At 37.5% G+C, this 26,367-nt stretch overlaps 1 protein-coding gene across 1 annotated transcript in view; it reads right to left on the bottom strand.

Annotated features, from left to right (window-relative positions):
* Positions 1-2,331: 2,331 nt before the first annotated feature.
* LOC136828709 (neuronal acetylcholine receptor subunit alpha-7-like) overlaps positions 2,332-26,367 on the bottom strand; it is a 24,469-nt gene continuing 433 nt past the window's right edge. Inside the window, exons 2-10 of the mRNA XM_067086844.1 lie at positions 22,963-23,163; positions 22,284-22,420; positions 22,005-22,049; positions 21,575-21,684; positions 20,874-21,087; positions 20,597-20,786; positions 4,250-4,402; positions 3,910-4,076; positions 2,332-2,849 (exon numbers count right to left, since the gene is read on the bottom strand). Of these exons, the coding sequence (XP_066942945.1) occupies positions 2,652-2,849; positions 3,910-4,076; positions 4,250-4,402; positions 20,597-20,786; positions 20,874-21,087; positions 21,575-21,684; positions 22,005-22,049; positions 22,284-22,420; positions 22,963-22,999 (1,251 nt within the window). The 5' untranslated portion in view covers positions 23,000-23,163 and the 3' untranslated portion in view covers positions 2,332-2,651. The remainder of the gene's footprint in view (positions 2,850-3,909; positions 4,077-4,249; positions 4,403-20,596; positions 20,787-20,873; positions 21,088-21,574; positions 21,685-22,004; positions 22,050-22,283; positions 22,421-22,962; positions 23,164-26,367) is intronic.

Raw genomic sequence — 26,367 nt, 5'->3', positions numbered from 1 at the left:
AATTTGTTTTGTTATATTATAAATTTTACTTCTGGTTTGATATATATATATATATATATATATATATATATATATATATATATATATATATATATATATATATATATATATACAGAAATGGCAGTGCCATGTACTTTCGTGTATTTTACACATCTTCGAAGATGTGTTAAAATACACAAAAGTACTTGGCACTCTGTCGTTTCTTTTCAAGCTTTTCCTGACGCTTCAGCTAATAAACAAAATCACGTGCATATTCTTGTGATTTCTTAGTATATATATATATATATATATATATATATATATATATATATATATATATATATATATATATATATATATATATATATATATAAAACGTTAAGGACTGTAGAAATAGAGCAAAAGTAGAACATTGTGTCTCCACCCCATCTAAAAGGGCATCTTAACACACACACATATATATATACATTATATATATACTGTATATATATATATATATATATATATATATATATATATATATATATATATATATATATATATATAAATGCAAAGTTACCAGTTCACAAAGATAAGTACAGAATAATCGAAAAAAGACAAATGTTTTCTTACATTTAGTCTTTTTTCACGATTTAAAACCATTGCAAGTCGCGAAATGTTTTTATATCATTATTTTCGGTCTTTCGATAACTATGCAGTTATTTGATTCATCAGCGATGCTGGCAGATTTTGAAGAGTACCTACGGACATGAAAGGGCACTTTGGAACAAGTAGTGAAAATCAGAATATTTATACCTTTGGCTGTAGTTGGTGCAGGCGTTTTGGACTCATACCTTGCAGTTCATATTGGACAAATTCATATGACCTCCACACAACAGTTGAAATATACACTCGCTCTCACATTTGACAGTATATGCACGGCATGTGTTTAGTAATTTTTATCTCGGTACTTTCAAGCATAAACGTTCAACGTAAAACTGAAACTCATTTGGAATATATAGCTCTTTGGGTTATGATATGTTTACAAACTTGACGCCAAAGTTATTTATAAGTAAGAATACACTATAACCTTTTGGTTCTAAAATGATTTTTACCCATAACTGTGCGAAATTAAGAGCTGCTATCTGCGCACTTCCTTTTGCCTTAGAGCCAAGACCATCTGTTGTCAAACGAGATATATTATTTTATTCAATGCTTATCCTATTTTCTTGAATAATTGTTGGCGACTTCCAGTGGGACATACCTTCATTTTTAACACTGTTGTGTTTTATTTTTTCTATATTTTTTTTTTACAAAATGATATTTTTTACATGAGCCATCGAGTCTTTATCTGCTGTCACTTTCCCATTGTCCTTTTTAGATGGCTCTCCTGCTACTAGTAATTTTTCGTCACGATATTATTGCTTCAAGTGGTCTCATTAAGTTCCATATGGTATTCTTTCTTGCTGATATGCATTCAAGTTCTGTGCAATAAACGATTGATTGTATTTTGGATTTATTCTGGTTGGGAGTTGGTCTTTAAGTTTCTTTCAGTTTTTATTTTTTATTTTAACTACAGTTATTTGTGGCATCTCAGTTGCAAACAGTTCTTCAATTCTTCACGTTTATAGATTGCAAAGTAAGCGCAATGTTTCCATCCAGTTATACCATATTCCTTTTTAGTACGTTTATTTACTGAAAATATCGAGATCTTTCTATAAAATTTCACGCACAAAGTGGAAGTGTTCCTGGTATGCAGTACACAAAACAATTTGAATATTTTGTTTTAACGTGAAAGGCTAAGTCTTCAGTTCACAGTAGCTTTCCTTAATGATGTCGTGATGAAACCACCGTTACAACGACATACTCTGAACGCTAAATTTCCTAACTACTCAGGCGAATACAAGAGACTATAGCACAGGAATAATCCATTACGTAGTATTGTCACCTGTAGCAAACCAGCCTGTATTAGCTCATTCTTTCTTGAAGTACAAAACAATGGCTTTGATCCTAGTAATGTGGCCTCGATTCCGTACTTCTATAAGATATTTGAAAATCAGCACAGCTACCTCAAACGCAGAAAGGTTAGCTGAAATTGGTTCCCATTGTTCAGAGAACATAAATTTCTCTCCTTTTGAGTCTATCAGTTATGGCCGTCACAGTGAACTGAGTTTCAGTTTTGTCCGGAAGTGTATTATTTTTTTTATTAGGGATGTTTCTGTTTCTTCATAGCTATTTATCAAGCTAGGAAACATCATGGAATTTCTCAGATTCTCTAAAAGTTCATTTTTTGGTATAAACGGGAATTCTGCACTTCTAAGTCACTTATTTTTACGCTGTTTTTTATGGAACATCCTGAGATCATATTGAACCTTTTATTCTTTTCATAGTCAGCATTAATTGTAGATTAGTATTATTCGCTTGGGAGACCTTTTGTTGTTAGACTGCATCACAGAAGTTCATTCAGTGACCAAAAGGCAGATGACTTGGATCCCATAAGTTTTTTCTTCTGGCTTCACAGTATTATTTTTTTTTTCCTCAAAGTGTAATACGTGACCCCATTGCATCAGTGCACATATCAGATTTTCTTTGGATGCAAATAAAGATGAGTGTGTCAGATTTGGAACTCTCTCTCTCTCTCTCTCTCTCTCTCTCTCTCTCTCTCTCTCTCTCTCTCTCTCTCTCACAACAGATTACAGAACACTGCTAAATCGAATGAAAGAAATGAGTGCAATAGCCATGTAAAGGATAAACAGCAGACGATCTATAAGGGCTCCGAGTAACACCCACTCACACCTCTCCCTCTCCCGAATGGCAGCTGGGCTGTCGTCAGCCAGTTCAACTTGGTCTCCCTGTAGCGTCCAGGTAAAGCTCTTGTGAGAACTAGACACCTGTAAAGGATATTGAAGGTTTAATTACGCTGAAGCTAGGGGCAGTGACTTATCTTGGTCATTTTCACTACGAAACAGGTTTTTGGTATCAAGAAGCAAACAAAGCTAGGGGAAAAAAATGCAACGCGAAATTGGCCAATACTTTTGTTTTACGAGTGTTTGAAATTGCTTCCTTTTACCTTCTATTCTGGTTCATATATATTGTTTTACCATGATTAACGCATTTGAAAAACTGAGAAACAAATGTAGTGAATTAAACTGATTTTTGCATCTTGAATTCTAGAGAAAGTTAGACGATAATATTTTTCAAAAACGAACATAAACCATAATTTTGTTCATACTTTGGCAAATATATATTCGCATACACAGTTACATTCAACTACACGTAAGCAAACTCGTGTGTTATTCAGTATGATTATTATACAATTTTGTTGAAACCGAAGAGTTCTGACTGCATGCTAATGACACTTATAAAAATTGAAATAATTTACGCCGTAATTTTGATGCAAATATGCAGATACACACGTGTGTGCGTATGTATACATCGGTATCACATGAATGCGCATCTGCAGATCGCTGGCATGCAACATGCTCACCCCTAACACTCCCTTTGTAATCTTTTTTTCCAGTGGTTTTTCTGTTAGGATTTTCTTTACTTTCTGTTTTTCACCTGACATCATACAACGATTCTACTCTAGAGAAAAATGAACAAGTCTCTCTCTCTCTCTCTCTCTCTCTCTCTCTCTCTCTCTCTCTCTCTCTCTCTCTCTCTCTCTCTCTCTCTCTCTCCTCCCAGGCGTAGATTGACGCATCTCAAACGAATCAGGAATAAAAACAGGAGTGGAGAACTTTGGAAGACGTGTAGGCGGCAAAGGAAAGAAAAAGTCAGCACGAATTTTAAATAAGGTAAGAAAAACAAATGAACTAATAATGACAGCAAATGCAAACTGTATCAGCAAAGCTAAAGAAGAAAGCATTGATTGAGTGACTGACTTGAGGCTATACTTGCAAGGCTTCGTATATGAAGAGAAAATGACCAACTCTTCAAGAGTGAACTCACAAGATCAGTATAGTTTCCCAGCAGGAGTAAGCGAGAAAGCCCCAGCGTGGGACCCTTCAGAAACGCGGGAATGCCCGTGGAGTGAGGGGTCTTGGAAATCCTGAACACGCCGATGGTTATCAGCATACTGAGGGCCGACAGTAGGAGCTGCTGTGCCGCCATTTGAACTGTGGAAGTAAATGATCGTTTCTTAGTAAATAAATAATGAAGTAGCAAGATCAGTGAACACATTTTAGCGCCACTTCCATTTTTGGTTCCAAGCAAGTTTACTGAAAAAGACATAGTTACGAGGATGTATATACTGAGAGTGAAGTTGTGCCTCTATCTCTCTCTCTCTTACCTAAGAGTGGTGTATGTGAAGGTGAAGCCGATATGATTTGCACTGTGGTGGCCAAGAAAAGGCCAGTAATGAAGAAGATGAAACCACCTAACATGAACTTTTCACCCGAGTCCGGAGGCAGCAGGAAGATGCTCATCGTCAGGAGAACAAGGCCTTTGGAGGAGAATAAAATTAGCTTATATATTTACGTAATTTCGCTTATATATATATATATATATATATATATATATATATATATATATATATATATATATATATATATATATATATATTGTTACAGGGGTAAAAGGGGCATTAGTGTATACTGGTCTTGAAATAATAACTTATCCTTACAAGAAAAGCCCTCGTAAGCCCATATACTAAAGAAATGCAAACCTAACAAAGAAATGGTAGGTCACCAAGTGAAACTGGGTTTCTTAACAGTAATTTATTATTTACAATCACAACATGGAAGAAATTACCAAGGAAACAGGACACTTTCACTAAATTAATTAAGTTGGGAATTTACACAATGATTGAGTGAATTGGATAACGCATCACAGTTATGAATACTGGCCGCTTGCAAGTGGGCCCTTAAGCCAATTAGGCAATAATTCTTGTCCACCCAGTAGGGGCTGTTTTCTTCAGGCAATCGGGAAACAGAAGCATGGCTCAGCTGGTAATGGCACTAATAACACTCCTGGAAATGAGACAATTCCAGGTAAGACTAACACAGGGATTACATTCTCTCTACAAGTGAATAAATGCAAGAGTTGGAAGGAGGTCCTTTACTCTACTCACCTGCTAGTAAGGGGTAAGACTCATTATACACTGTCAAGAAATTACACATGGAATGTAGATATGCTGTTTAAGTTGATGAGACAAGAAGTTACTTGGGCAATGAAATGCGAGAGAGAGATAATGTAACGAGTCAAAGAAAAAGATACTGGCAAACCAGTTTTCCTTCCCGGGCACATTGCCTTTGTTGCTTCCTGGTTTTGTGTTCACCCACAACCTTATATCGATGTGATCCAAGTTAGTGGTGATGTCCGGGAATTGGCACTCCTGTCCAGCATGAGAAATTGTGCATTCCAAAAGTCACTCTGGCTCTGGGATTTGTACAGGCAGAGGTTACCCATTCTGACCATCTCCTAGACTGATCTCTGTTGAACTGCCTTGATGACGGTGACCTCTGTGTTTTGAAACCTCTGTTGTTGCTGGAGGCATCGCTTTAGGCTATGGATGTGGCCTGTACCTGGAATTAGGAAAAAAAGGCTTGGCCAGCAAAAGGTCAAAAACTCAGTTGGTGATAAACTGAATTTTGAGATTAAGACTGAGAACATGTTTCCTCTTGGGACTCAACACTCCTCCCTGGAAAAGGTGAGACACTTAATGGTCAAAATTCTCCTATCACTCCTCAGTCTATAGGTATCCCTTTCTCCCCTGCTGTCTGGTGTTTTTGTCATAAAGGCTTAATAATTACAGATCTAGCGGTAATATTCAGAAGAGCTCCCCCTTTAAGCAGACATGCCACTCCTTTTCGAGCATGAAGGTCTGCGCTAGTGAGCCGCTGAGATTGATTACGTTAAGTACTTCTCCTAATGGATCATTGTCCAATGCAAAAATGGAAATAGTTTTAGATTTACTCCTAACTTACCCCCTGAGGAGAGTGAGCTTACTAGCTAATTCAACTTAAGGTCTCTAACACTAGCTTAAAGGGTGCCTGCATTTATTTAAAGATACTGTCTGTGGAATAAAATGAACTGGCAGTGCTATTGACTCAAGATAAAATAAATAGCTGAATTTCACACAGAACTAAGCTAATGCAGCACCAAAATGATAACTAGCTACGTGCAGAGAATAACTGAAATTAAAAGCACTTAATCTACGACACAATGTACATGGATATGAATTATATTAGTAATAAAAGTTTATCAGCATGAAAATATTGAAACACACATGAGTTAGTTACTCCAAGACACATGCTACACAAATACAATAAAATGCAACACAGTGTAATAAAGAATCCAACAAAATTGCTAAAATGGCAAAGACATGCTCTTCAGCTTGTTGGGATAAAGGACAGACTTAGCAAAGTACAATATAAATTCTTTCAATGCAACAATACTGATTAAAGGTAGGAGACAACCCTAGACATCCTTTCTGGACCAGGGTTGAGATTGCATTATAAAATGAGGCACTGTTACAGCTATATAATACGAGTGCCATAAGAGCACTATGGTTCTAGTGACTACCCGACCTCCTGCGCTCCCTACTCATTTTCCTCCTTGCTTTCCTTTGCACCTTAGGCTTAGGTCTCCTAGCTTGAACCTGGGGACGTGGCTCCAAAGAAGGTTGAGAAGAACCTGGTGCCAGGTCTGAGCCTGCAATACCACCACCCTCAGGACTTAGACCTGCAGTGACAATAGATGTACCATCATCTGGGAAAACAGGCACTGAGTCAGCCACTGCCTCAGATGCTGCATCAACCTGGACAGTGGTGGTGTCAACTTGTTCTGCTAGCCTTTGTTGTATGGCTGCCACATTGGTGACCAGCTTCAACAGGACTTCTTGCATAGATTAATCCCCCAGAGGCTTGTCTACTAGGGACTGTGATGAAGCAGAGAAGGTGGATGTACAGTAAGTGCGAGAGGCTTGCAGGTGACGATGACCAACTCAGGGATGGGTTGCAAGGCCACACCGAGGAACGAGCTTCCGCTGAGGCCAAGGGAATTTGGTAGAGACTCTACCGAACCTCAGGCTGGCTCTTGGTCAGCCACTGTTAGTGGTGCCAGGCCAGTAGATGAGAGGGGGGCCGGATTGGAACCTCCTAGAGGGAGATTTGCACTGTGTGCTAGCACTGGCACTAAGGCAGGCTCAGGCACTGGATTTGGATGGGTGACGTCAGTGGTGCTGAACGTTCCAGTTTGTATACTTTGAGGAGAACTAGTATCTGGTTCATTAGGGGCTCAACGACCAGACTGGTTGGAGCACTTGACTGGCCAGGCATAGGCACTGGCTGTGGCTCAATGTCAGAGCTGGGATGACATTAGCACCTGGCGGAGACTTGCAGGGAGTAGGACTCATAGTAGGTCCGGAATGGGGCTGGTAAGAAGGGTCCCATCCTAAGAGGAGGTCATAGCCTCCAGGAGTTTCATTTACTAATCCAACCATACAGATCTATCTTGCTTCCGTGGGGCCTAGTGACCCGCAATTGGACTGTCAGGTATGTCAGCCTCCAATTATCTATGCCTACAACAGTTATAGGCTTGTTTTCTTGAATGATGGCACCATAGGGTACCTTGTCTCACCTTATAAGGGGAAATTTGAGAGCCAGTGTCTTCAAAAGCTGAGATCCGTTTAGCGCGATAACGACCTCAAGGAGGTGCCACATACATGGGGCCTGCTGTTTGAGGGCCCAAAGATGAGGAATGTGTGGCTGCTAGAGCAACAATTGTGGGAGTTTATTTCGGGGACAATCCTTAAAAGTCAAGGAATGCCTGTATTTCTGACATGTTGGGCAATAAACCCTCCTGTAATCTCTATGAGGAGCGGTCACGGTGAGAGTTCTGATCACAGGGGGCTTTGCCGTGGCTCCCCCTTTAGCACTGGGCTGTTAAATGCCCTACTTTTTTACAATTAGTGCATACAGGTGGATTAGAAGATGGTCTGTTTCTTGGTCTGACTGCTAAGGCAGTGGGGTTGGGAGGCACTATGCACCTATTTGAAGTGCTGGAGGCTAGGTGGTAGGTCTCATAGGCATCTGCCAGTCGGCAGCACTCTGTGAAGAGTTTTGGCTGCTTTTTGCCGATGTACAGGGCCAAAGAGCCAGGAGCGCAATAGATGAAGTCCTCCAGCTGCATCCAGTTTAATATATCTTCAACATCTTTCACTCCATGCCGTCAACCCACTGCTGCAAGGCTCGGTTCTTTTTGTAAGACCAGTCAGGCCAGGTTTGACCAATCTCCTTGGGAAGACCTTGCCATCTTTGCCTCCATCACTCAGGTGTAATTTCATATGCAGTTGCTACAACCTTCCTGACCCTGTCAAGGTTTCCCTTGTTGCCATTCTCTAAGGAATTTAAGGCATCTTGACCCTTTCTGGGCATGTGTTTTGCAAGAATCATGGCCTTCTCAGTGTCAGTTGATTGTACTCAGAGAAGAAAGTTTCCACTTGATCTAGTCATGCTTCTGGCTCTGCTTCATTCCACTTCAGCATAAAGTAGCTGATACTGGAGATAATGGAAGGCGCAGAGACCAGGGCGGGGTTTTTAGCTCTGTGTCGGGCCAGTGCCATGGCACTGTCCTGGCTGGCTCATTCGATTTTGGCCTCCTTTTCCTTCAGTGCTAGTTGATACTGTCTCTCCTTTTCCCTGTCTTGTTCTTCATGCTGCCACTGCTTCTCTTTTTCTTGTTTTCTTGAGTTCAGCCGTTCCAGCCGCAATTCGTATTCTCTTTCTTCTTCTCTGGCTTTCTTAGCTGCAGTTACTTGATCCTGAACTCATTGGAACAGCTGTTCTTCCTTTAATGTCATACTTTTCCCTACCTCTATAAAGGTTTTGTACTCCTCAGCAGACATGGTTGCTAATGCTTAAAGAGGGGTCTGATCTTAACCAAAAATGTTAAAATCTTAAGATGGCCATACCTACAGTGGCGTGGAATGGGAGTCCCCCCAAAAAATAAGGATGGCACTGGCACTAAATGTGTAGTATGGTTCCAAAGAACAGAGATATGGCACACTACAAGATTTACCTGCAGATGTTACCGAGTTCTGAAGAACTGAATAATTCAAAGGCACATAAGTGCAATTAATAGGTTAGCAATGCACAAAAATGTGCAGATTGGTTCATGAGGAATGATTTGGTTAAGTTTACTGCAATTAATTAAACATGCCGTAGACGATGGCACGTACGTGGGGAGGTGTATAAAACACAAAAAATTTTTAACTTGCCCATGGACACAGTGGTAACAGGAGCAGAGATGTGGTTCATTTAGAACAGATTAATTAAATAAACACAGTGCAACAATGGCACGCGAATGTGTCGTGTGGAACATGCAAACAATATAAAATTAGCACGTTAAGAGTAATGATAAATAAGTACAGGCTAAGAATAGGTTTGTAAAATTCCCAATTAAGTATACATAAGACTGGGGAATTCCAGTAAAATACTGCCTAGTACATTAAATGGGTTTGCTTTAGTCTAGCAAAACTTCACTTATCCAACCAAGGCGTAGCGGAAAATCAACACACCGCAAGGACATTAGCAATAATTACATTTGCTTGTCTAAGGCATAGTGGAAATCAACATTTGCAGGGAAAGTGGCTTTTTATAAAAGGACGTGATTCCAGAAATGAATGTCTGACACGTAAAATTAGTGTTTGCTACTTGGAATGACTCGATTATTATAAAGGCAAAGGTTGTAGCTGAATCAACTCATATCCCAAGGTTAAAGACCATACAATATGGGTACAAGGAATAGCTTAAGAAAATGAAATCTCTCTTGAATAGAATAAGCAAAGAATGTAACTTATGGATGAGTAATAAAGATAATAGCAGGCTAATAAAATGATAAACTTTCCCTCTTACATTACAATAAACGTGGTGGCAGTGATTAATGCCTTTTAAGAAGAGGAGTATGTGATGTTTGCAGTTAGTTTCAAAAGCAAAAAAGACTACGTTTTTAAGTAACAATAATAAATGAAATTGTAAGAATTATAAGATGATCTCCCTACAGTGATATCAAAACTTGTTCAGACTTTAAAAGGAAAAATGCGTACTGTATAATGGCAAATCAGTGAGGCGTTTGACAGGTCAGTGATTCAAGATGGGTGTTCTTTTGTTTTGATGGGATCACATGTAAATTTAAACACAGCTGATTCATGAGCGAGTGTCGCAACCAATGCACAAGCGCAAGATGCAGAAAGAAGTACATAAATTTTCTCTGATGGAGTGATGCACGCATATATGTAGACATGAATTAAATCTTGCAAATGCAAAGAACTACTTTACTAGACTGAGCTGTTATTCTTAACATGAAAGTGAAGGGTTGGCTGGATTCCCAGTCAGTGTCTGCCTCGCTTGTCTGTGTATGGGGTGGTGAGCGAATTCTACTGGACTTGTTGTACATGTGAAAATGTACGCACACACAACCAAAGATCACGAAAACCTTTCTAATTTATGAGAAATACATTTACTTGTAATGATCTACTTTGCTGAAAGTAAAATTCCTGCAGGTAGTGGATAAATGGTACACAATAACACAGTGACTAAGCTACCTAAGAACTGTGAGAGTGAGCAAGACTTTTCTGGTGAACAAAATGAACTGGCTAAGCAGGCAGGTGAGTTAATTGCTAATTGTGGTGTTCCTATACCTTGTGGATAAAGTAAAATTCCACCCACCTATTTGAAGAGAAATTGTGCACTTTTCTCCTGAATTTCATGCAATAAGCTCCCTAACTATGCTTTACTACTACCTCATGGCTAGCTAATTTCATGCAAAGGTTGCTGACATGCAAATGGCAAGAAACCCTAACTTGCTACTCTCAGTCCCTGGCTTAGCAGTCGTGGCCTACACTATAGAATCTCGACTGCGCTAAATTTCAAACGCACTTCACTGCAATTCACTTTCGCTCTCACTGGCTTGAATTTACTTCCTAATTGCAAAGCAGAATACACCATGCATTAGATAGCTAATTTCTTACCTATCAAAACGTGATAAACAATTTAAAACACTCTGATTCTAAAACCATGTTACCTGCCGTGCTGGTTCCAAATTGCCTGTTGCAGAATGATTTTTCCCAGGTTCGTATCAGTTGCTAAGATTGGAAGGTGATTTCTTTACGTTAAATCTAACCAATTAATTAGCAATCATCCTGGTAAGACATCACCACTGTTATGGGCTTAGAGGCAGGGTAGTGTGTACTGGGCCTTGAAGTAATATTTGAACCTTACAAGACAACCCTTGTAAATCCATAAGCCAAAGAAATACAAAAATAGCAATGAAATGGTAGGTTGCCAAGTGAAAATGGGTTTTTTAACAGTAATTCATTATTTACAATCACAACATGGAAGAAATTACCAAGGAAGCTGGATATTTTCACTAAATTAATTAAGTTGGAAATTTACACAACAACAATGATTGAGTGAATTCGATAATGCATCACAATTATGAATACTGGCCACTTGCAAGTGGTCCCTTAAGCCAATTAGGCGAGAATTCTTATCTACCCGGTAAGGGCTGTTTTCGTCAGGCAGTCGGGAAATAGAATCATGGCTCGGATGGTAATAACACTAACAACACTCCTGGAAATTAGACAATTCCAGGTAAGACTAACGCGGAGATTACACTCTCTCAATAACTAAATAAATGCAAGAGTCGGAGGGAGATCCTTTACTTTACTCACTTGCTAGCAAGGGGTGAGGCTTACGCTATGCACTGTCAAGAAATTACACATGGGATATAGATATACTTTTTAAGGTGATGAGACAAGAAGTTACTTAAGCAATGAAATGCGAGAGAGAGAGAGAGAGAGAGAAAGAGAGAGAGAGAGAGATATTAAAATGAGACAAAGAAAGATACTGGCCAACTAATTTCCCTTCCGGGGCACATTACCTTTGTTGCTTCCTGGTTTTGTGTTCACACACAACTTTGTCGACGTGATCCAAGTTAGTGGCGACCTCTGGAAATCGGCACGTCTGTCCAGCGTGAGAAATTGCGAGTTCCAAAAGTCAACCTGGCTCTGGGGTTTGTACAGGCAGAGGTTACCCGTTCTGACTGTCTCCTAGACTGATCACTGTTGAACTGCTTCAGTGGCGGTGGCCTCTATGTTTTGAAGTATCTGTTGATGCTGGAGGCATCACTTTAGGCTACGGATGCAGCCTGTACCTGGAATTAGGAAAACAAGGCTTGGCCAGCAAAAGGTCAAAAACTCAGTGGGTGGTAAATTGACTTTTGAGATTAAGACTGGGAACAGCTCTCTACCCCAGCACGTGTTTCCTCTTGAGACTCATAAGATCCCTCCCTGGAAGAGGTGAGACACTTAATGGTCAAAACTCTCCTATCACTCCTAGGCCTATAGGTATCCCTCTCACACCTGCTGTCTGGCATTTTTGCCATAAGGGTTTAATAATTAGCGATCTAGCGGAGATATTCATAAATATATATATATAATATGATATGCATATATATATATATATATATATATATATATATATATATTTATATATATATATATATATATATATATATATATATATATATATATATATATATATATATTTTTTTTTTTTTTTTTACGTTTTTCCGTGGTTTTAGTTTGAAATATTCCTGTGAGACAGGTAGCAACAATTTTAGGTAATTTAGCCTTGTAATTCTGACTTCATGGGTCCAGGAAAACGTAAAAAAAAGAGGAAACAAAGGAGAATTTCATATGAGCATAGGGCTCTTGTTACTGAGGGAAATATTACGTAAAACACGTGGGCAAATTTAAAGGAGTGTATTTACATAAATGATATCAGTACGGGAAAGAGGAACTCAAATAGATTACTAACCTGAAGGGGATTTCCTACGGGATTGAATGAAACTGGGGGATTCCAGACACAGTCCGAGAAGCTTCCACGAAGTAGGGGGTCCCTCTGAAATGAGAGATATGCACATTATACGCCAGTAATGAAATAGACAAAGAATGATGAATTCGAAGCTGCACTGAGGGTGCCAAAGAAGTAATAAAGACTTAATACTGCCGATGCCAGAGGCACACGGACATTAGACAAGGGTGATTTCTGGCTCTCTCTTTAAGCAAATATTACGAGACAAACGCGTGACTGAAATGGGGCTCTTCCAGGGCACTTTACCTTAGCAGATTTTCCGAGGGCGCGTAGAAGGCGGTCCGTGGATGACTTGCGATTTCCGAGGGCGAGTTTCTTCCACGTGGTGAGATGCAAGGGCTTCCATAAAGGGGCAAGGCGATGGGGACTCCTCGAACTCCAAGCACTGGCGTGTGGGCTCGAGGCAGGCCAACGGTGGAGCGAACACTTGGAATACGGTCGAAGGGCACGAGGGAAAGTATACTTTGGAAAGGGCCACGTGGTTAGGATGCAAGGGCATCGATGGGGCCAGGTGTTGAGGGCATCTTCACTCCATATCTTCCAGCCCGCGTATGTGTCGAGACCTCGTGGGCTTTCTCCTTTTATCCCCTCCTATGGGGCAGGGGGTGCGTCCAACACAGGGGTTTTGACTCATTGCACCTGCTGCCCGCAGGGGAGGCTTTGCCTGTAGGAGAAACGCCCAAGACAGATCACTTTTGCCTCGAAGAAAGATCTTTATCAAAAAAGGGAGCAGCGTTTATCTTTTAAACCCTTGTTTTTCTGACCGTGCTAAATCGATAGACAGATGGTCTATCGATCGGCCAGCTGGCAGTAAATGAAACACAACAGAACAACCAACAACAACAAAGGGAGGGGAGGGGAGGCAATTTGCTATGAATTCTTGCTAATCATAATAATATATATATATATATATATATATATATATATATATATATATATATATATATATATATATATATATATATATATATATATATATATATATATGTATATGTATGTATGTATGTATGTATATAATATTTCTTTATTGGGTTATCCTCCTCTGTCATCTACATTTTCCTCCTCTGTTTGGTGAGTGTTGGTATCATTCCTATGGTAAATTTGTACCATCTGTCTAATGTTATCTGAGTAACATATCATTCATTCATTACACTGGTACTTACTGTCCTGGACATGGTACTTATAATCCATGTCTTGGTACTTAATCATGTTCTCCCAATGTACGCTGTTGAGCAAAGGATAATTCATCACTAGAAGTGCGTCTGCACCTCTATTGATTTTGCAAAGTAATAGAATTTCAACGCTTTTTGATTCTTTCATCCTCTAGTAACAGCTATGTATGATGAGATTTTCTGTTGTCAGTCTGGTAAATTATTTGTACAATGTTTTCTTGTTTCTGAGAAACTGAAAGCACTGTCGGTCATTGGCGGCATAAGGACTCCCATAGCTTCTTTTTCTTCTGATCATTAAAATATGTAGGGACACTATGGTCAGACATTCTTACTCTGCGCCATATGCAGTACTGCCTCCAGCTTTCAGAAATGATATGAGGTTATAGTGATTGAAGGTACTAACCGCATTTCATAATTCAGAGAGACAGATTCCTTTTGTGATTATTTTTGTCGTTAGTAATGTTTGGTCTGGCTCCTTGTTGATTTATCTTCAGGTACTGTATTTGGTGAATTCTCTGTCTACATAGCAGACACAGCCTATCATTTGCGTTTTCTGTTCAGACATCAAATATTTGGATGCTTCAGGTATTCAAAACCAGGAAATAACTTTTGTTATCTTATGAAAATACATTAAGGAACGGATTAAGTGTGGCTGTTGGTTACGAAAACCGACGTAATAACCTGGAAGTCCTTCTCATTGTATGAGATATTCACAGTAGCAGGATATTTCTTCCTTCATTCGTGAACTACCCAGAGCTGTAATCTTCCTGAATATATGGCAGTGTTACATCATTATCCTTCATCCCTGCGCACCATATTCTTCAATGTTCTTATACAGTTTCAACAATTCGAAAGGATATCGAAACTTTCACTTTAATCCACCATTGTTCTGAGGTCTTCGTCAGTATTATGAACAAGATGTTAATATGAGAAGCTGCAGTCATATACGGGACAAATGCTAAACCCTCAAGCTTCAGATAAAACAGGATAATAGTATGTGCATCGTAGCCATTACCATTCACAATTATGCTTTGGATAGCCATCTCTTTTTTCTTGGTATAATCATACAGGGTGATAAAAACTACTCTCTTGTAAAATGTCTGACACCAAATTGGAAATCAGTAGGTATAGCAAATCTTCAGTCCAATAGGGGCTTCATAAATAAATTTGATATTAGCCAACTGCAGCAGCTGGAAAAGAAGCAAAGTAGACTCCTTCTAGCAACACAGTCGGTAATGATTATCAGCACCAGATGATAGTGTATCAGGAGAAAAATGGGGGGATTCAACACAGCCAAGTGCTAAACTGGAAATCAGTAAATACAGCAAATCTTCAGTCTACTTAGGGTTTCATAAATAAATGTAATATTTACCAACTGCAGTAGCTGGAGATGGATCATCAAAGAAGTAGACTCCTTCTAGCAACACAATCAGTAATGATTTTCAGCACCAGGTGACAGTGTATCAGGAGAAAAAAAGAGGGGATTCAACACGCAGCCAGCTGCTAATAATTAGAAACAATGAAAAACAATATTTGGAAGTTTAAAACCGTATGTCAAATGGACAACCTTCAAAGGAAAAATTACGGCATTGAAAGAACGACAAACGAGTCTGCTGTGGCCATTGGAAGAATCCCTCTTTGGATCATCAACTACTCGGTAATGATTAACAGTGGAACTTATTGAACAGACCAGATAGCCTACAGACAAAAGAACCATAAACATTTGCATGTTCAGAAAGGAGCAGTAAAGCCAGCAGAGGTATGTCAGCCACCCTATCACATTGAAGATGCTATTCAGAAAACCTGAGAGGAACAGGTTTAACTGTAGACAAAAAATGATTAACCGTGAGCCAAGTTTACAGATTAGGTGAAAAATATAATTGTTTCAGATGGCTTTCTCAAAACCCTCTCCAGCTATATGCATTCTCTTACTGTTGATGGCCTTCTGTACGTTGACGTAAACCACCAATTTTGTCTACTTTAACAAGCAAGAATGAGAGCCTACAAACGCATAGTACCCATTTTGTAATGCACAGTGAAGGAAAATCGGCATAGCAACAATGTGGAAGAAAAGGAAGAAAATATTGATATCCTCAATTGACAGATACCTATCCAAGAATAAATTCATTCACCCCATCGTTGTCCACACCCGCCCTTGTAAGCTTCAATATAATATTTGAGTGAGAGAGAGAGAGAGAGAGAGAGAGAGAGAGAGAGAGAGAGAGAGAGAGAGAGAGAGAGAGAGCGCATGCTGCTGGTACATATTTGCCAATCCACTTGTCCCATCAATCAGTCAAAACAAGAATATATTTTATGTAAATCACCCCTGTAGGTATATTGCGCTCGGTCACTTCCCCCTGGGAATTTTTTTCATTATATATTTAACGGAATACTGTGGCAAAAGAATTCATGCTGGGACAATGCACATTCATCTGAAGAAAAAATTACTGTAATTTGTTATATCGCTTCCACAAAGGTCGTTATATATTGGCGGAACGCTGGAGTGATCTCTTTATTCTTCTAGTTAGCACCAGCCAAGGAGAGCAAAACTCGGACCGCGAGATAATTACTGTAATGTCAAAATGCTGTTAACATTAGATAAATATCATTCAGAGAAAGAGGCGTGGCGCCAGCAACCTCATTTTTAAAGTTTTGCTGAGAAACTGAAAGGCTGTACTTATCTGGCGCCACCCCATCCTAAGAAAAAACACAAGCGCACACGCACGCACGCACACACACACACACGCATATATATATATATATATATATATATATATATATATATATATATATATATATATATATATATATATATATATGTGTGTGTGTGTGTGTGTGTGTGTGTTAGCACCAGAATGGCATAGCTTTCCTGTTTCTGATCAGCTCTAGGAATGATGTTGCTAGCCCCAAGCCCAGCCCATATGGAGTGATCCAAGCTGCATCAGTCAGTCATGGAATCCATATATATATATATATATATATATATATATATATATATATATATATATATATATATATATATATATATATATTTGTAAAGATCGAACTTTAATCTTGATACTAATAACTTCACGCTCCTATGGAAAGGAAAGAGGAAAGGTATATAAATCTTTTCATTTTGATCCTGACTTAGCATACATTCTAACCTGAAATGTAGAAATAGTTTTGTACTTTTGCATACACATGAACATTATCTAACTATCTATCAATATATATATATATATATATATATATATATATATATATATATATATATATATATATATATATATATAATAAAAGTGAATGTTTGTATGTTTGGATGCTATAGAAATCATAACTGCTCGACAGACCCAGACAAAATTTTGCGCGAGGCCCCTACGACACTCTAGAAAGGTTTATAACTCAAAGTCAAACCCCTACCCAGTGACAGACATATAAACACAGACAAAACAAATGAATTTTCGTTTTTACCGTTGCTGTTCGCCTCCTCTTCAGTAACTGTATGGGAGTCACTGGTAGCTTTGGGGGAAAAGCACCACCTTTTCTGTTGGTGATGTCATTAAACTCCTCCCATTGCAAACCCTATAATCAGTTTAGTGCATCCAAAAAATTAAACAGATGTGTTTGACTGTATTAGAATTACTTTCATTCAGTCATAAAGCAATGTAATTCCAAATATAACTTCTACCACCACACCAGTCAACCCTTGCAATTCTCACCACGGAAAAAAGTAGTATCAGACTAAATGTTTCTGTGAGAGGCTTACCCACCTCATTAAAAAACTACTCGGATCGAAATTACTACATTTTTTTCTGTGTTTATCTTAAGTCAAACATATCTTAATCATACCCTGTCAATAAAATACAAATTCTTAAGTACCTTGTGGTATTACCATCATCATGTTAAAGTACTTAATTCACAAAAAAAAAAAGAATTGTAGTTATGGCCACAACTTGGGAGATCAAGAACTAATTCATCACCATCCTGCATTATTAGCAGACCAAATGCTTCTGTGACTGATCTGCCCCCTCATTAAATAATTACTCGTGACGAAATTACCGCATTTTTTTCAGCTTTCATCTTAAGTCAAATGTATCTTAACTATACACTGCCAATAAAATACAAATTCTTAAGTACTTTGAGGTGCTACCATCATCATATCTAGAACGAAACCCCTTCGGTTTGTTATGCAGTGAGTTCAACTTAGTTAATAAAAGATCCGTCTGCTGTTGAAAGGGAGACAGACCTTTCTCACCCCCCAACACACAAACATTACACAGACACACCTGAGCACGTATCTAGAAGTATAAGATTTTGTATTTATTGTCTTTGTTCAGTGATGTCTTTTATTCTTTTCTAATAGGGGAATGTAACTTCCTCTCCCCTTTATCTTCCCCTCACCCTCCCCGCCTTCCCTACTGGTTTCCCCTTCTTTTCCCTCTCCTCCCTTCCCCCTACTACCTTTCCCCCTTCCCTTCCCCCTCCCTTCCCCTCCCTCTCCTTCCACCTTCCCTTCCATTTCCTCTACCTTCCCCTCCCCTCTCCTCTACCTTTCCCCTCCCTCTCCTTTCCCTTCCCCATTCCCCTCCTCCTCCTATCTTCTCACTTCTTTCTCCTTTCCTCTTCTTCCCTCTTTTCTCCCCATCCCCCCTCCCTCCCCTTCCCTCTTTTCTCCCCCCTCCCCTCCCCTCCCCCTTCCCTCTTCCCTCACACTACCCGTAGACTGTTATTCAGAGTTATCATGGGCCTACCCATGAGGCTGTTTTTTCAGAGTTTTTCCAGGCAGCCAGGTTGGTAAGTTAGTATAATATATATATATATATATATATATATATATATATATATATATATATATATATATATATATATATATATATATATATATATATATATATATATATATATATATATATATATATATATATATATATATATATATATATATATATATATATATATTATATATATATATATATATATATATATATATATATATATATATATATATATATATATATATATATATATATATATATATGAGTGTGTGTGTATTTTACACACCTATACAAATTTTGCATTTTTAATTTCTTAACATCCACAACAGTCATTCTCCAAAGCTATCATGATCACATTTAGCAATTCTTCAAAGCAATCATTCCACTGGCACAGCTTTAACGCGCCTACTTCAAATGAAAATAACATAAATTTTAACATTTGGATCAACTACTTAATGATCAAATATACCTCTCTCTCTCTCTCTCTCTCTCTCTCTCTCTCTCTCTCTCTCTATATATATATATATATATATATATATATATATATATATATATATATATATATATATATATATATATATATATATATATATATAAACAAATAAATAAATATATACTGTATATATATATATATATATATATATATATATATATATATATATATATATATATATATATATTCAGAGAAATTGAGAGATAGATATATACAAGAGAGATTTTTAGAAACATATTTGATCATCATGTAGTTGACTCAGATGTTAAAACGTTTCATTTGAAGTGGGAGTGTTCAAACTGCATCAGTGGAATGATTGCTTTGAGTAACTGCTAAATTTGATTGCTTGTGAGAATGATTGTTGAGGATGTGACGACACTGAAAATGCTAAATTTGAATAGGTGTGTAAGGTATGGGTATACTGGGAAAGGTTCCAAAAGAGTGCTTTAAGGGGATAATTGGTCCTTTTCAGAAGGAGGCAGGTGTAAAAGTCACAATGAGAATAATAATGTCACATATACTTACGTTAATTAGTTTAAAACGTATTGATTTTTTTAAAAAAGTATGATAGATAGCTGAAGATTAAAAGGGGAAGAACTGTTTGGATTTAGATAGTGTTCGTTATTATGAAAATATTGTTTAATACGGTTTAGAATGAAGGTCAAAAGCTGAATGTCGCATACGTGAATAAAAAAAAGTTTGTGATTTTCATGGTACGGAAGAAATGTGGCTTATGTTGAGGATGTATAGAATGGAAGGTATTTTGTCGTAATCATTTCGAGGTTTTCATTTTCAGAAAAGTGGTGCTTGTTTTAGTATTTGCAGACGTCAGAGGCACTGGTTTGGTACAAAAGATGATTTAACATAAAGCTATGTTATGCCTCCATGACTGTTTGATAATTTTAAGGGTGGAGTGATGTAAGAATTTAGAGAAAGAAAATTAGGTAAAAGTGCAAAGTTGCACGGTAAGAAAATGAGTTGTAAATGTAGCGCAGATGGCAGTTATTTCCAGAGTATCACAATGTAAGTGACAGTGAAAGAAAGTGCAGAGACAGGTCACAGAATTTTAGCACATTTGAAAGATTATAAAGCAGAGAGTGATTTTAAGTATAAAATAAGGTAATGATGGTATATGAAAGACAGAAACAGGGAGAATTTCATGTTGCTATGGAACTGGCTAAATTGTAATGATATTGTTATTTAGGAGTAAATATAATGGACGACAATAGGCTGATAGGAGGGTCGAGCTGTAGAGTGAGTGAAGCATAGAAAATAGCAAGACCTGAGCTAGAAGTCTGGCGGAACAGAGAAGTGTCATGAACTATGAATGATACATACAGACGACGGGGACTTTCACCGTCCACGTAAAGGCAGGACCCCGCCTCGTGAAGACCATGGAGAAACGCAAGTCTGTGAATGGGTCTGTGCAGCAGGGATATTTGGACGTGGTCTTTATGACTTGAACATTCGATATATCCCAGTCTTTGATGTTTTCGCCCGTCGCGGTGTTTTTGGTGGTCAGGTCGATCTGGTGAGAGATTTGATATTTTAGTTTTGCGTGGTGAAATCTCAATTTATGACGCCAAATGTAACCAAATTACAAAAATGGACTCACCGTTGGAGTAACTTTGACGTCGAAGTCTAGGTTTTCTTTTCCGTGATTCCACGACTTAATCACAAGAGAGCAGTTATGGGTATCATGTGGCCAGTAGGTCATGTCAAACAAACAAGTGTAACGGTAGAAATCCACAGGTGTGTAGGTGACCTTCCCATCGGATGTCACCTGGAGCGGGTCATATGACCATAGGTATTTGTCATAACGTGTATTTCTGAAAGGGTAAATAGAGCCATAAAACAAAACTGACATTGAGATTAGTTTTTCCCAACAATTTCCATGAATATCTAGCTTTAAAAATCAAAGGTAATTGAGACGAATATTGGAGATAAGTACGTTAGATGATTTAAAAAACATTACATTATGCGAAAATATTTATATAATTGGGTGTTAAAGGGGCATCTCTTATTTGAGTATACACGTACTCAGGAAAGCGTACACACATTCAGCAACGGCACTAACACGATTGGAATAACTACTTATGTTATGTTCATGCATATATATATATATATATATATATATATATATATATATATATATATATATATATATATATATATATATATATACATACATACATATATACAGTATATATATGTGTGTGTGTGCGTTTGTGTGTGTGTATGTATGTGTGTGTTTGCTTGTGTGCGAGCAATAAAGCATTGAAGGTCATCAAAGATGTAATTATTAAATAAACTTACACATTTTCAACAGCAAAATCGGGGGACCAGACCTTCCATGGCTTAAACCCAATTTTATTGATTCCTCCGTGTTCTGAAGGGTTCCATGTCAACTTAGGGTCAGTCCAAGACTGAAAATGAAATAGAATATTAAAGCAAATTCAGTATGCTTAAATACTTTCATTTCCCGCTGAATCTTACCCAAGTTAAACCGATTTCGAGCCTGGAGCTCCTTTATAATGTATTCTGATGCCGTTTCCAGTGCTACTTTTTGGTATCTTTCTCTCATGATTATTGACATTATTGAGTCCCCGATTAACTGCACTTCTTGCTAAAATGTATAAAAAAACTTGTAAGCGACATATTGCAGTCAGACAATGAGAAAATCAAAATGATTCCTTATGAAAAGGTTAGTGTTTAGGAAATACCTTTAAAATAAATTTGAACTAACCATGCCTACTGCTGCATTAATTTCGACTGTGTGGTCTCGTTCATTCTGTCAAAAGAAATATGAAATTACATTTATTTCGAGTTTCAAATATTTTTAAAGGCACAGGTCTATTGAAATTCAGATTAATTTTGCAAATAATGAGGAATGTGCCATTTGGGAATGATCCTTGCTTCCCTTTCTTCTAAAACCAAAGACTTTTAAATAAATATGAGTTCCATTAGAAAAGAAAAATAATATGAAATAACATTTTAAAGTTCTGCTCAGTTAGAGGTAAATTACCATGGTGAAGTCCAAGATGGAAAATGTGTTGATCTCGACCTTCATTTGTTCTGAGGGCAGAGTGTCCTTGTAGTAATCTTGGGTCAGTTTTGTCTTCAGCTGACGGCCTACTTCCGAAGTAGAGATGCCGTTGGCTTCTTGAGTTGAGGAAGGAGAAAAATATTCATTTTTGTCTTTCTCTTTTTTTTTTTTTACTAAAACTAGTTTCATACTCAAGCACTGGGTATAAGGATCTGAAGGCGATTAGTATGCATGTCATGAGAAGTTACATTTCACCTGGTTACTCTCTTACTAAAATTAGTTTCATATTTGGGCACTTGCTATAAAAATAAGTCATGTTTACTGGCCTCTAGTGTTAAACACAACAGTTCTATTTTCCAAGAAATACCACTGAGCTGATTAACAGCTCTCCTAGGCTGGCCCGAAGGATTAGATTCATTTTTACGTGGCTAAGAACCAATTGGTTACCTAGCAACCGGACCTACAGCTTATTGTGGAATCCGAACCACATTATAGCGAGAAATGAATTTCTATCACCAGAAACAAATTCCTCTTGTTCTTCACTGGCCGGTCGGAGATTCGAACTCACGACCAACAGAGTGGTAGTTGAGAACGGAACCCGCTCACCCAGCGAGGAACTATTTTTAGCCGTAACTACTGGTGACTCGATATGGCTTACCTTGAAAAATAAACGTAAGCAGGAGTAGTAAGTACATTTTTTGGCAATATTTTGATGAATATGGACCCCTATAATAAAGTTTTCCTTTCTCAGGAACAAATGATCTCTGCCAGTTTCCTGTAGTTATCCCACTGGGTTTCAATTTAGTGAGTATATTTCAAATACAGCATGCTTGTACACACTGTATATACATTTCTGCGTCTGTAGATTGAAAAAGGAAGTGTATTAGTTTTCACAAGTAATTTATCAGGTTCGAGCGTTTTTCAGTACAACAATTCATCGCTGTATTTTTTAAACATCAAATTCTATTGTTTTGTATTGCTTACAGATGTATTAGTGATCCAACACCCATTAGTTTGTGGTTAGTGAAACAAGATCAGGTTATCGGATATATGTTAACATCATCATTATGCGAGAATTGCATATTATGTTCAAATCCATTTGCATCTCATTAGTAGGTATCGCCTAGTCACTTAAATTTTCATTTGCTCTGCTTATTAACAATATAAGTAGGACATTGTTGATGATTTCAACTTGAGACTAGCTCTAAAGGAATATATTTGTTTAAGTATCCTTTCAAACAACCTTGGAACATACAGATATACATGTTTATGGATGCCAAAACTTCAGCAAGTAAAAAGTACTGTATTCTTTTCCTAACTCACATATTACATATATATATATATATATATATATATATATATTATCTATATATAAATATATATATATATATATATATATATATACTATTAACTTTATCACATCCACAATTGTTCTGTGAATTAGTACAATTAGTAACAGGACCTCATTCAAACTGGGTGGTATCCAGTGAAGATATTTTATTTACAAGCTTTCTAGGGCAAACGGATACTCGATGATGAGGACTGTTTGTCCTAGAAAGCTTGTAACTTTTTTCTGAATAAATATCTCCACTAGATACCATCCAGCTTGAATGAGGTTCTGTTAGTATATATATATATATATATATATATATATATATATATATATATATATATATATATATATATATATATACAGATAGATAGATAGATAGAGAGATACGTTCGTGTGTATGTATAATTACAAAAATATTTCTACATAATTATGATGTTAGAAGGTATGTCAAGTCAGTCTTAAAATGAAACTATGTACGAGTATATACAGTACATTTACTTTTCCTTTCAATAGGAGAGTGAAGATATTAATAGAAAGACAAAAGTACGATCTTCATAGTCATATATAAATATATATATATATATATATATATATATATATATATATATATATATATATATATATATATATATATATATATATTCAAGAAAATCTGTCCATTTGTGGACTGGGATTGAAGTGCAAGTCCATAGTAAATAGTGGAATATTGGGAAATGTGAAGAAAGTGCCATCTATTCAAATTAGATATTATTGTCACTTCTGAGTTGTTAATACGCCGTGTCTTATTAATACTTTTTTTTTTATTGTAGGGTGTATCTCTTCATCGACAAAAGCAGCGTTCACTGGGAAAAAGTGACTTTACATATTCCTGAAGTAACATGACCAGACTTCAGTTATTCTGCATGTGCATTTCAAACACAGATCTCAGGACCTCTGGGCTTCTAGCCAAACTATGGCACTGATTCACATGATCAGAATCTCCGTATTCAAAATAAGTTGTAGAACGGGGAATGAAGACTTTAGAGCAAACCGAAGTCTTGCCTGAATTACTGAGTAGGTGTCATTTATAGATTTCCTGGGTTTCCCGGTGGGAAAAAGGAAAGTGAAAGCCTCCCAGACTTTTTATGGTTGTCAAATAATAGTGAAATGTGTAGGCTGAGAAGCATAAATCTCCTCCACTTTGGTATAGGAGCTCTTCCAGCAAAAGGAGAATATACTATTAAAATCGAGAATTTTAAAAGATTTAGATCATTTATGGGAATGGAATAAAATGCGCCAGCTATTAACTTTTTCTTGGAACTGAAAGGGTGGTTTATCCTGAAAAAAAAAGATAAATGATTTAGTTTGAAGTTACATGATTTATGCGAATTTTGTCTTATGTAAGAGTTTTAGCACGTGTAAAATGTTCTTATATGTATCTATGTTAGTACGAATAAGGTTGTATGTACATGTATTTGCATACGTCTTGCCCACTTTTACAAACAGCCAGTTTCGCCGTTTGGTGACCATTTGATGCTGTGTAACTATCTAGATAAACCACAAAATATATCGTTTTGTTATAATCCAGAAAGCAACGAAACTTCAAATAAAAACAGGGACGTTGTCACTACCACATCAGACGCCACAGGGGCAGTACCGTCAGCGTGCACCTTACGTGGTACACTTATGGACATTACAAAGGCTGTGTGCAGCGTCCCTTCAACCCCTAGCTGCACCCACTTTAGCCTTATACTCTACCTTCATTCCCCCGTCCTTTCTGCAGTCTTGCTCTACAACACCTCTAGCTGCCACTTCTTGGTGCAACTTTTTATTGTAGGGTGTACCTCTTCATCGACAAAAGCAGAGTTCACTGGGAAAAAGTGACGTAACAGATTTCTGAAGTAACGTGATCAGACTTCAGTTATTCTGCATGTGCATTTCAAACACAGATCTCAGGACCTCTGAGCTTCTAGCCATAACTATGGCACGGATTCACATGATCAGAATCTCCGTATTCAAAATCAAATGTAGAACGAGGAATGAAGACTTTAAAGCAAACCGAAGTCTTGCCTGAATTACTGAGTAGGTGTCATTTACGGATTTCCTGGGTTTACCGGTGGGAAAGAGGAACGTGAAACCCTCCCAGACTTTTTACGGTTACCAGGTAATAGTGAAATGTTTAGGCTGAGAAGCATAAATCTCCTCCTTATACTCCACCTTCATTCCCTCGTCCTTTCTGCAGTCTTGCTCTACAGCACCTCTAGCTGTCACTTCTTGGTGCAATTTTAAGGTTTCCTAGTGGTCCACCTTCAAATCCTTGTATTTCATTTTTGTTGAGTTTCTGGATCTCTTTATATTACTATCTAATTAATCCAACTTCCTCTTTTCACTGAGTGGTCGAAAGTAGCCCAGTGCTTGTCTTGACAGCCTAAATTTCATAAATCAAATCAAATCGAATTACTAGTGCTTCACAGATCTTGTTGAATCAAGGGCCAAAAAGTTACCTGGTGTTTTAAATATCTTTTTACGCTGCCTCCATATACTTCATTCGCGATCCCTTTTCTTAACCTAACTCTTAGCTCCCACAGCTTCTGTTCTACCTCTGGCTTCTCGTATCAGTCGAACCATAAAAATATTCAATCTTTAACAAGAAACAGCATCTCGGCTCTTTTAATACGCTGTGCTTATTAACCTATATATTGTATTATGTTGCACGACCGTTTTTAATCTTTGTACGTCAGTTTCAAAACT

This window comes from Macrobrachium rosenbergii, chromosome 43, assembly GCF_040412425.1.
Source record: "Macrobrachium rosenbergii isolate ZJJX-2024 chromosome 43, ASM4041242v1, whole genome shotgun sequence".
NCBI classification, from domain to species: Eukaryota; Metazoa; Arthropoda; class Malacostraca; order Decapoda; family Palaemonidae; genus Macrobrachium; species Macrobrachium rosenbergii.
The sequence above is the reverse complement of the archived record's forward strand: the minus strand, read 5'-3'. Positions and strand labels throughout refer to the sequence as shown.